Consider the following 13,113-nt stretch of genomic DNA (forward strand, 5'->3'; position numbering starts at 1 on the left):
TTAGGGCCAACTTCTATACTCTGTATTGCTTTGTCCTGAGTGCCACCATCTGCTGTGATGATGACACCGAGGTGGTGTGTGGACTATAGGCCTTTATCATTATCAGGGGATAGCCAGCATGAGGGTTTGCACTCAGGCTAGAATGGAAGGCTGCCGGTGCATAGGAGAAAAAATATCTGTAGTTCAAAAGGTACTCGTAGTCAAAACCATGAAAAATAAACCAGGGAGGCCGAAATGCAAAAAAACTATTCATTTAATCCAGTCGGGAAAGAAATTGAAAGTGCAAGTGGCTATAAATAAATAAAACATTTCTGCATAGGTTTTGGCCTTTTGCCTTCATCAGTGCTGTACAAACAAATTAAGGAGACAACCTGCTGCGTAATAGATGCAACAAGGGCAAACAATTTATTAGATACTGTTGAATATATATATCATTAACCACAGGAGGGAGATAGAGAGCCAATAGTGGAGCATTAAATCATTTCTCTTGTTTACTGCTAAACTGTTCACCACTTTAATTCACAACATACTCATTTAATTGTATTTAAAAATAAATGTACATCAGTTTGTTAAACAATCAGAAATTACTGTAACAGTCTTTAAAAAATATGTTTACTTGGTTTTTGACATTGTGCAATCACTATAATGTTTAGGCCTAAAACAAATAGTTGTAGATGTGTTTAAAATATTTTTGCATTAATGTAGTTTATTAAATCAAATTATTGTGCAACAGGCTTTAAAAATATATATTATTTAGTGTCAAGTCCTCCCTCAAATCAGCAAACCTGAAAAGATGAGAGTTGGAGCCAACATCTCTGTCAATAAGGCCCAAATGATACCAGTCCTCCTCAGGCAGGCTGTGAAAGAAGGCAAGGGGAGGTTCAAATTCCTCCCTAGAAAGTTAAGGATTAACCTCAAGGTACACCATCAATGTTTCTATTTTCAAGCTAGAATCCTTAGTTGTTACATCACTTTTTTTTTTTTTTACTTATGAATGAATGATATATGTTTATAAATTCCTCATGAGCTGTCTTACCCCATCAGAACCCAAAATATAAGCTTGTTTTAATCCAATGTTGGTAAACCATGCAGATCAGCTTGTCTAGTTGTCCGGTCCTCTGAGGCAGATCAACTTGTCTAGTTGTCTGGTCCTCTGAGACAGATCAGCTTGTCTAGTTGTCTGGTCCTCTGAGATAGATCAACTTGTCTAGTTGTCTGGTCCTCTGAGACAGATCAGCTTGTCTAGTTGTCTGGTCCTCTGAGACAGATCAGCTTGTCTAGTTGTCTGGTCCTCTGAGACAGATCAGCTTGTCTAGTTGTCTGGTCCTCTGAGACAGATCAGCTTGTCTAGTTGTCTGGTCCTCTGAGACAGATCAACTTGTCTAGTTGTCCGGTCTTCTGAGGCAGATCAGGACCAGGGTCCCCATGGGGATGAATATGTGCAAAATACAGATAAGCGTTGATGTTTCATCTGTTAGGTTCTTATTTTTCAGAGTAAATAACTCACGGACACTAGAGAAGCTTTAACCAAGTTTAATTCTGCCCAAAGGTTCTGTACAGCTGTAATTCAGAAAGCAAAACATTTCTCACCATCACAGTTATATACATCCCACTTAAGACACTCCTCCTTCTCTCCAATCCTTACATTTTATGGTTCAACAGGAAAAGGGTAACAGGATACCAAACCCTTATTACTCCCTTAAAGGGATCTGACCTCACCTCCTGACCTTACCTAATCCACAGATGTTCATCCGTCTTTCCTGTATCAACACGGTGCTCTCCTCCCATCCCCCAACACATTCCAAAGCCACTCTGTTTTTCTACAGATCTCACTGCTTAATATAATATGCGTCTGATCGATCATGTCTTTAATATCTCAATGTTCAAAATGTCGAATCCAACAGTCCCTTCTCTTGAACAATAGCATCCTAATGTTCAATTTATATAAACTTGGAAATTACTAATAAATGGCTAAACAATGATGATAAAACATGAATAAAAAAACGAACTAATGATTATAAAACATGAATTAAAACAAACTAACAAATGTAACAAACAATGAACAAACATTCACCGCGAGGTTTAGAAGTTCAGAGACGTATGGCCTCTTATTTCCTCCCTTTTTTAATTCCATCTATCATCACATAACAAAATGCCATTCCAGCTGAATCTGCGATCTTGTTATATGCCAGATGAAGCAGCTTTCAGTTTCTCCACTTCCCCCTTCTGGTTCCTAAGAGAGTAATAGCACAAGACTTGGAAGCAACAAAAAGACACACAAAACATAACAGTATTAACAATGTGATAAGCTATGCATAATTATATATGCATGAAAACCAAAGTCTGAGACCCTGACAATTCCCACTCTCTCTTCACCTGACTCTATGCCTCCCGGATACTTTCCTGCGGAGTTTCACAAAAATGAAAGCTCTAACAAGCTTCCTCATGCTTACTCCCAGTCTTCCCCTTTAGGCCCCAGGTTCCGAGAGGTGTTCCCAGGTCATGTCATTTTCACTTTGTTCCCCATCTTCTCCATTACACCGACAGGCACGTCACCCGATATGCAAGTGCGTATCCCTAATCCACGTTACATCCTCTTGTGGTAACTCAGCACTGTATATGCATTCACATCAATGCCTTCAACATTTTGTTCAGAGTACAATTACCCCTCTATCATATGATGCATTAACCAATAAAACATCTAACCCAACCCAACTATGATGTGTAGAGTAGCTTCCAGACCCAACCCATCTGTATGTCTTACAGTGGAATCTAGTCTCTCTTGCTCTGCTTCCTCTGTCATGGTGTTTTCACTCACCCATTATGCAGCTAGACCTCACTTCACGTGAGAACAACCCCCCCAGGGAGAGACATTATGATCTTTACCGCTGCAGGTACTGTACGGAGTAGTGTGTGTCCAAAACCAACGCTGTCCCAACACCCCCGCCTGGTGTCTCTTGATGTACACTCAATCTCCAGTATTCAGCCCGTGCCCTTGGTTATCTCTGTTTTCACCTGAGGATATACACACTGCAACACATGGGTCATTTCCTGACAACATCATTTGTGAAATTTGAATAACTACATCCCCTGTCCTCCCATCGGTCCCCCAGTTACCAATCCATGTGACACGAGTCGTCATAAACTGATATCCCAACAATGCTACTAAAGTAACCATTGCTGCTTAGTAACCATTGCTGCTTCCAACATGGCCCATGACTACAGTCTCACAATACCCCTCATTTGCACAGTAGCCCAATTCCATGCTATCAATATAGCATCCTTCGCTACTAATACTGCTCCTTCAGTTACTGTCCCTACAGCGCCTGCCGTGAGAATACCTCCTGCATGTAATCTGTCAAATGTTCGCCGGCTGTTAGAAATTGGAGAAAAATCTATGAGTTGGGAATAATATCCAACCTAACAAAATCCAGAGGCACAGGTGTCCTGAAAGTTTACCATAGTGTCTGAAATGCCATCACTATCTCTTCTACTCTTACCATGATCTAGGTATGTGTAATGTTCAACTAAATCCCCATATTGTGTACAGTTAGCTGCTATCTCTCTTCTATGAGCTATCTCCTGTAACAATATAGTCTGGGAATGATACTCCTCTATCATTACATCTAACCCATAACACACTATACTCCTAATGCATTTTCTACAGTTATAAACATACTAACACATTCTCAAATCAGTTAGTCAATATACATCATTCCCTCCTCTGGAACAATGAATACTCATGTTCCACAAAACCTAAAAACATATTGCACAATGGGCCTATAGAATTAAATTTAGGCTCTCCAGGTCTGTATCCCATAATTAGTTCACCCAAAGATTCTCATCTCCTCAAGATGTCAAAATGAGTGGAAACAGATATAGGAACTAGCCTACCTTGTTTGTTGCCAGATCTGCTCCACTGATCTGGACTCTTTGGTTTGACTACAAATCGTGGTGAATCCTGCTCGCAGCGCCATCTGTTAGGTTCTTATTTTTCAGAGTAAATAACTCACGGACAACTAGAGAAGCTTTTTAGCCAAGTTTAATTCTGCCTAAAGGTTCTGTATAGCTGTAATTCAGACAGCAAAACATTTCTCAACATCAGTTATATACATCCCACTTAAGACACTCCTTCTCTCCAATCCTTACATTTTATGGTTCAACAGGAAAAGGGTAACAGGATACCAAACCCTTATTACTCCCTTAAAGGGATCTGACCTCACCTCCTGACCTTACCTAATCCACAGATGTTCATCTGTCTTTCCTGTATCAACACGGTGCTCTCCTCCCATCCCCCAACACATTCCAAAGCCACTCTGTCTTTCTACAGATCTCACTCCTTAATATAATATGCATCTGATCGATCATGTCTTTAATATCTCAATGTTCAAAATGTCGAATCCAACACGTTTGATGAACACAATCTATGTAGGTCTGCTGATATTCACGTCACCTTTCTCTCCCGTCTCAACCACCCTGCGCAGTGCCAAAAGCTGTCACGTTTACACTTGAGGGTCTTCGTTCTAAACCCGAGGAGAAGAAGCACAAACACTATATTTTTCAGGATGTTGTCTGCTATCAGCAAAGGCTTGCGGAATCCCTTCAAAACGTTCCATCAACAAGAACGTGTAACATTTATTAATTAAAAAATGTATGCATTCAAATCCTTTCCATTGTTTTAATCCTTTATTTCACTGAGGTGTAACCCATATGGTTAAAAGAAATTAATTGTACTTTTAATTTTTTTTAAAAAAATTTATATGTCACATATACTCTATATATGCTTCCAATAATTTCATGGGTAAACCTAATAATCAATGTTTCGGGGAATGCAGTGCCTTCTAGAGACTAATTAATTAACACAAATTATGCTGCTTGAGTGGAAACCCTGGATCAGATCACCAACCACTGACTCATTTAATCACTTAGCGGACTGTATGTTGAAGAGGAAGTCATTCACTGATCGGAGATTCAACAAGCTGTTTAATCTATCCATGTGCATTTTGTTCAGCCTCACCAATTTTGAGTTGTCATTGCTGGTCATTCACCACATTTGAGTTGGCTAATAAAGCAAAAGATAATTAGGGTTAATTGAAAATCACAATTAATTTATGATTAAATCAGTCATACTTCTGTGAAATATGAAAATGATAAAAAGGCGACTTAAACAGATGTTTTTTTATTTGTAAACAGAACAAAAAGATTTGAATTTAAAACACATTAATCAAAGTTGTCATGGTGACTCCACTGTAGGGAGCTGGCAGAATCTATATCCTCATCTTCTCATGATTGAGTTAAGTTTTTTCCGCATCAGTTGAGTTTGCCTAATCTGCATGGCAACTCCCAGGACCTTCTTCACTCTTGGGTCTGCACAGTACTTCCTCCCATTGGCATGTAATCTACAGTACAAGAAGAGAGTGAGACGTCGAGGGTGCATTCCAGATATAGGTACGTCTCTGATCTTTACAATGCCTGGAGAAGTATTTTGCATCTAATCAACCACATTAATGACAATGGAACTATAATCTGTATAGAAAATGTGTATCTGGAATACACTCGCGCCAGTCTTATGGTTATTGGCATGTGTAACAGAAGAAGTGAATAGGGAATCTTGAAAGATAAGACCAGAGGTGTCATACCCATAGATCTGTTCAGATTTGTCCATATGTTTTTCTCCAGATGTTAAATGATTTACTAAACTTCATTTTAAACCCACATTTTATAATTGTTTATATAAAAGATCTGTCAGCCGTATTTTGCGGAGGGAGCACAATGACTGGACCAGGCAAAGAGTACACCCCCACCCATTCTCCCCAGTAAGTGGTTCCTTCCTAGGTGCACCACGGAGCAAAGATATGGTAGACAGGACACTAGACACTATAGTGTGTGCAGACCACAGGCGGCCGGTAGCACCTTAATTGGGGAGGACGGGCTCATAGTAATGGCTGGAAGGAATATGTGGAATGGTATCAAAGACATCAAAAACATGGTTTCCATTTGTTTAATACCATTCCATTTACTCCATTCCAGTTATTATTATTATTATGAGATGTCCTCCCTTCAGCAGCCTCCTGTGGTGCAGACAGTATCAGTGGAGGAGGAGAAAGAGTTTGATATGATTTTAGCTGCAAGTGATGGGCAGGACTCGCAGGAGGTATGTTTGTAAATTAATTAGAACAAGCCATGTACCTATTTATTCCTTCATGATAAATACATTTTTTTTAAATTAAAAAATGTTTCTGTATAATACAAGCCACCTAGCAATTTTATGAAGTTGGCTTTAGCTAGTCAGCTAGATAGGTTCTCAATCCCCGAACCTCATAACTAGCTACCAAGCCATTTCAGGATAATCAAGTTAGACAAGCTACTCTATCTTTTCTGGCATGCCTATGGGGGTTGTTGTGTTAGCGAAGACAGTAGCCTGCCCTACATGCAGTGGTGTAAAGTACTTAATTAAAAATACTTTATAGTACTACTTAAGTAGTTTTTTAAATATTTTTGCCAACTTTTACTTCACTACATTCCTAAAGAAAAATAATGTACTTTCCACTCCATATATTTTCGATCAATAAAAAAAAAATAGCGATCAAATATCGATCAATAAAAAAATATATATAACAAAAATTGTGCTGTCTGGTTTGCTTAGTATAAGGAATTTGAAAGTATTTATGCTTTTGATACTTAAGTACATTTTAGCAATTCCATTTACTTGTGATACTTAAGTATATTTAAAACCAAATACTTTGACTTTTACTCAAGTAGTATTTTACTGGGTGACTGAGTCATATTCTATTAAAAAGGTATCTTTACTTTTATTCAAGTATGACAATTGAGTACTTTTTCCACCACTGCCTACATGCAATCTATATGCACTATTTTCTTTAGAGAAATTGTGACATTACAGGACAAGTGGTGAGGACTCACACAAGAGCGTCGATCTCACATGCACCATGGCTGTGTTGGACATCATATCGCTCCACTCGCATTAGTACGCTCAAAGGAATGTTCCTGGATGTCCCAACACAACATTTTGGAATGGCTCCTGAAAGAGGCAGTTATATAATTACAGTAACCATGTCAGAACTACACAAAGATCCAGAATTCACATGATATTCCTGAGTAACAGATGAATAACCAATCCCCAAAAATGCCTAATGAAAATCCATCAATACTGAATCAATTAAATTCCAGAGCAATTAAAAACCAGCAAGATCACACCCCTCAAGGACTGGAGTTGTGCACACAGTATATTAATACAATTTTCACTGGTGCATCACATTACCTTGGATGGAGTAGATGGTGAGACACAGCACAAAAGCCAGAACCCTGAGATCCATCAAGGAGATTTGGAGTCCTACAGTATCTGGTTGATTTAGATCTATGCCACTGTCTAATTTGGTTGCTTTAGATCTATGTCCCAGTGTCAGACACCTGTTTGCCTGTTCTGATCTGTATACAACTCTGAATGTGGTCACTGGCTGGTAATATATAAGTTAAAAAACAAAACCACTCCTCTACAGGTCTGCGTGCCTATTGGCTGATTCTTTAACGGTAAAAAAAACTCACTGATGACTGAAGTGAAAGAGAGCCATGATGTGTTAACACATGCAGATTTTATTATGAGGGAAGAAAAAAAAAAAAATTGACAACCAGATATCTAAAATGTAAACAAATAAAAATATTCAGTAAATCACAGAATTCCCACAGCATAATTTACATTTAAATAAACATATAAAACAACAATACAATCAGAAACATAAAACTCATTAACACATGTAAATTAAAATCGTTACAAAATAAAACATCAATAAAATACTAGTAAACAAGGAAGTATCTCCTTACAATTTGTTCATGGATAAAGCTTAGACAGAATATGGTCCAGTTAACTCATTCAGTTGGGGAAAAACAACAAATAGCATTAACTCCCTCCATCCCATGGGTTATGAATCTGTAACAGACAAAAAAAGGCTTAAGTCAGTGTAAACCACTACTTGATTCTGCTTGAAAAAGGTGTTGGTTATTTATATGTATATAAAATACATGCAGGAAGAAAGGCGTGCACACTCAGACAAGCACAACATTATGGTGTGTTATGTTTTGGGAGGCAGCGTGGGAATGTAATGAAATGTGAATGAATAGAGCTGACATCATTCCCTATTCTATATGATTGAGACATGTCTAAAAACAATATATTGCACAATGTTATGCCATGCAAGACCTACCGGTCTTCCTCCAGGAGGGGTTGGTGGTACTGTGAGAGATAGAGGGGCTCTGATCCTGGCCATCTGGAAAATGCTGCAGAAACGTTTGACCCACGTTAAACAATTTAAAGGCAATGCTACCAAATACTAATTGAGTGCATGTAAACTTCTGACCCACTGGGAATGTGATGAAAATAAAAGCTGAAATAAATCATTTTCTACTATTATTCTGACATTTCACATTCTTAAAATAAAGTGGTGATCCTAACTGACCTAAGACAGGGCATTTTTATTAGGATTAAATGTCAGGAATCGTGAAAAAGTTTAAATGTATTTGGCTAAGGTGTATGTAAACTTCCGACTTCAACTGTATATATATCACGGTCGCAAGGCATATGAACTAACAGGTTATAGAGCAAACAACGCAATTATCACAACACATAGGTTGTAATATCTTATTTAATCCCCCCCCCAGTGATTTTACCCACACCGCTATTGTTCATAAAGTCAGTGTCGTCCAAAACAGAGTTTGGTAAGTGACTGCGTCGCTTTGCAAGGCCCGGTACCCTGGGCAGGCAGAGACATCCCCTAAGGAGGAGCAATAGAATGGTCAAAAATCTGTAAACCCCAACCACACGGGGCACCGGGGTCACTCAAAGAAAACTTGCCGACTGGAACCTCTTCCCCAGACAAGACGTGTGGTTAGTACTTGCCCTTTCTTGGGAAATAGCTACTCTAGTGAAAATGGAATTCCATAAAGTTATTCAACAAACTTGGACAGATTGCCAGGATATGGATTACATCTGACTAGTTTCTACTTGGGCTGTCAAACAATCAAACCTGAGACTGGTGTGTTGTTGGTAAGTAGCAGTGGTGTAGTGGCGCCTGGAGAAGTGGGTATACTCTAACTTTGACATATTTTCCCCAAACGGCCCGCCCAGCGAAGGAAAGGCGCCCTCTTATTAATTAAATGAGAAACCTGGATGTTTTACTTCATATTACGAGGCATGTTGCTTGCTTCAAAGTAGCCTATAGCCAAAATGCACCATAGAAATGTGGAGACAATTATTTTATAGACTTCCTCATATGCGTTCTCCTGTTCTATTGGTTTTCTTTCAACTTTCTTTCATTGTCTATCAGTCAAAGGCATTATCCTAGTTATATTAGCAACCCATGATGGTTGTTGCATCTTTAGATCTCCCCTCTTTCTACCTTTCCATCTCTGTCCATGAAACCGCTCGCATGAGTGGTGTGCATTTTAGAACGGTATTTATCCGTAAATTGAATTTTGGAACATTTGCGCGCAGATCTACCGCCGTGTGCACATTGCTGCACCTAAAATGTGAACGATGGAGCATTCTGAACTGCTCCATCAGCCTTACTATGGCTCCCGAGTGGTGCAGCGGTCTAAGGCACTGCATCTCAGTGCAAGAGGCGTCACTGCAGACACCCTGGTTCAAATCCAGGCTTTATCACATCCGGACTTGATTGGGAGTCCCATAGGGTGGCGCACAATTGTTCTTAACTGACTTGCCTAGTTAAATAAAGATTAAATAAAACAAATCCAAATTTGAGAGGAAGATATGCATTGCTAACATTGTACCTAACATGTTTGCTCCCTGTTAGCTAGCTAGCTCATAATCACGCAAACCTGATGACATGTTTGATGCATGTTGCCAGGTTGCTTTCAATAATGTTTCAACTCAAACTGGTTAGCTACTGTCCTTCTGTTGTGATTGAATGGCAAAAACACCCAAGAAACACCCACATCAAACCACACCCCCCCAAGACAATTAGTTTGCCTTCAGTCATGGCCGCTGGCATTTCTTAAATGAGCATTGATGAAAAACGAGGTCAAATCAGGAAGTGCAGATGCCCTTTAAATGGTTCAACAACACCATATAATGACTGCTATCTATACGCAGATGTACCTACACCAGTTCTAGCAATAGACCAAAATGTACCCAATCAGTTCTATAGACTGACATTTCAAGGTGTGTAATTTCATTGATAAACAATGATAACCTGGATCCAGCATTAATACATAGGCCATTCAACTCTACACCATGTGTTCAATCACACATTAAAGTCTGCCTCTACATCTCTCTTTCCCTCCATTTATCCATCCTTTCTCCCTCTTCTCATCATTGCCTCTCACCTGTTGGATCTGCTGGATCTCCCTCATAGCCAATCGGATGGAAGGATACAACCGGGGGAATGACCTGCTCTTGTGGTCAGTCTCATCCTCCTCTTCTTCCCCCTCTCCTCTCTCCCCTCTCCTCCCTCCGCGGGCCTCCCCTCCTCCAGCCTCGGCCCGGTGTCTTCGGTCAGATATCCGCCTGAGGACAGGGGGTCTCTGGGACTCCAGGCTGGGGCTCTGCCCCGGGGGCAGGAAGAGCCGCTGGAGCTCCAGGTGGACGGGGTCGGGGGTTGACTCGCCCTCCTCCCCAGACTTGGGGCTCCCGTGGTTGGCTGTAGCCAGGAGGTCCAGGCCCTTCAAGTCCTCGTAGTCTGTGTTCTGGTCACATGTCTGAAACAGCAGATTCAAATTTGCTTACATTAAATCTGAAACAGTCCATGCATGTAGATTGTAAAATACTTGCTATAAGCTTTCTGAAAAGCTTATGGCTCTTCCCAGACTACATAAATGTTTGATGACCCATTGTTACTGTTCAGTATTGCACACAGGTCCTGGCAGACCCTGTTCCAACTGTGGATATATTCAAGACAGTATTTGACAGGAGGCAGACCCTAAATGGGGTTTGACCCGATGCTGACCTGTCCACAGGGCGTGCTGAGCAGCTCGTTGAAGGGCTTGATGCCCACCTGGCTGTGGTGCTGCACCAGATCAGGCAGGGAGGGATGAGCCTTATCCTCCCCCAGGATCACATACTTCCCATTGGACTGCATCTCAATCATAAAGTGCCTGCAGCGGTTCGCCCCCCTGACAGCGGATAGACGGAGAGGCCAAGGTCAGAGGGTAAAGGGTACACATAGGTCACAAAGGATGAGGTCCAAACGGGAGGTTAGGGGTTTAATGTCTCCTGTGTCATTTGGTGGATGAATCTGTGTTTAAATCCAGTTTGTCATCCTCAGTCTTACTTATATGTTAGTGTGTAGCCCTCCCGGCTCTGTCCCACACGAATCAGAAAACAGCCCACAGGCTTGTCCGTCATCAGATCCTCTGCTTGTCTGTAAAGGAGACATACACAGTGAGACTTGTTAAAACCACAATGAAATCGGAATGAGAATTTGCGTACATGTGCATTTGACATCCTCTCTTACTGACCTGCGTGTAATCATGCCATGGAACCAGCAGGGGAAGGCTCCATTGTGGACCACCTTACGGGCCTGCGTCTCCTTGAACCAGCGGATGGTGTTCTTCCTCTTCTTGCTCCTCTCCCTGGCTCGCTCCTCTCCCCCTACCTGGCCCACCAGCTCAGCCAGTCCAATATGCACCTCCAGGTTATCAAAGGGAGTGGCCTTGGAGAGACAGAGGGAACCGTAAATCGTAGGGTCGTTTAAGGCTCAGTTTAGGGTCAAATTTAGTCATCAAAGACTGGTAATGGATGTCAGGGTATAGAGTGGGAGATCGATTGCCGAAGGGTACAAGATCAGTCAATAGCATGGTTCCCACCAACATGCTGTCTGTGGGCTAGCCAGTGCTTGCTAGCACCAGAGATATTTAAAACATTGAGGATCAACATGAGATTATTTCCTGCAAATTACTTCTTACAGTTCTCAATTAAAATCAAGGTTACCAGTGTAGACTCTTGAGTATGGCTCACCTCAAACTGTTTGCTGCGGGGCCGTGGGACAGGAGCCAGGTGGGTAGCAGTGGGCAGGATAGAGCGAGGCTGGGGCTGTGGCTTCTTTCTCCTGGGTAGGGGCACAGGTGGAGAGAATGGCCCTGAGACACACACCCACCCACCCCAGTTAACACAGCACTCAAAGCTACACTGGCAGTACTAAACATTAAGAACAACTGCTCTTTCAATCCCATCGACTGACCAGGTGACTCTAGGTGAAAGCTATGATTCCTTATTGATGTCACTTTTTAAATCCACTTCAATCAGTGTAGATGAAGGTGAGGAGACGGCTTAAAAATCCTTCTTTAACCTTTGAGACAATTGAGACATGGATTGTGTACGTGTGCCATTCAGAGGGTGAATGGGCAAGACAAAAGATTTAAGTGCCTTTGAACGGGGTATGATAGTAGGTGCCAGGCAGACTGGTTTGTGTCAAGAACTGCAACGTTGCGGTCTGTGTTTTCACACAACAGTTTCCCATGTGTATCAAGAATGGTCGACCACCCACAGGACTTGACATAACCATGGGAAGCATTGGAGTCAACATGGGCCAGCATCCCTGTGGAACGCTTTTGACACCCCTGGTGAATTGAGGCTGTTCTGAGGGCAAAAGGGGGTGGTGTAACTTAATATTAGGACAATGTTCTTAATGTTGTGTACACTCCGTGTATTCATACAGTGAGTGACAAGGATCATTACACATTCTTGAATGCTGAATTATTGATTTAAGTCATACTGAAATGTGTTTGTCAATGTGCACAGAGGGTTAGAGAGAGAGTTCGAAGAAGGGTGGAGGTAAAGAACAAAAATAGAACAGCGTTAGGGAGAAACAGAACAAGTAGGTGAATGTCAGTAAGGGAGATACAGTGCATTCGGAAAGTATTCAGACCCCTTGACTTTTTCCATGTTTCAGCCTTATTCTAAAATGGATTAAATAGTTATTTTTTTCTCTTCATCAGTCTATACACAATACCCCACAATGACAAAGCAAAACCAGGTTGTTAGATATTTATTTTCAAATTTATCAAAAAACTACTGAAACATCACATTTACGTATTCAGACAGCTTAATCAGTACTTTGTTGAAGCACCTTTGGCAGCGAT

At 41.0% G+C, this 13,113-nt stretch overlaps 1 protein-coding gene across 1 annotated transcript in view; it reads right to left on the reverse strand.

Moving 5' to 3' along the window:
* Positions 1–7,578: 7,578 nt before the first annotated feature.
* LOC106565566 (myosin-IIIb) overlaps positions 7,579–13,113 on the reverse strand; it is a 54,762-nt gene continuing 49,227 nt past the window's right edge. The window contains exons 24-30 of the mRNA XM_014132834.3: positions 11,990–12,111; positions 11,491–11,684; positions 11,304–11,393; positions 10,980–11,145; positions 10,360–10,731; positions 8,223–8,295; positions 7,579–7,948 (exon numbers count right to left, since the gene is read on the reverse strand). Of these exons, the coding sequence (XP_013988309.2) occupies positions 7,941–7,948; positions 8,223–8,295; positions 10,360–10,731; positions 10,980–11,145; positions 11,304–11,393; positions 11,491–11,684; positions 11,990–12,111 (1,025 nt within the window). The 3' untranslated portion in view covers positions 7,579–7,940. The remainder of the gene's footprint in view (positions 7,949–8,222; positions 8,296–10,359; positions 10,732–10,979; positions 11,146–11,303; positions 11,394–11,490; positions 11,685–11,989; positions 12,112–13,113) is intronic.

This window comes from Salmo salar, chromosome 01 (assembly GCF_965601325.2).
Source record: "Salmo salar chromosome 01, fSalSal1, whole genome shotgun sequence".
Taxonomy (NCBI): Eukaryota; Metazoa; Chordata; class Actinopteri; order Salmoniformes; family Salmonidae; genus Salmo; species Salmo salar.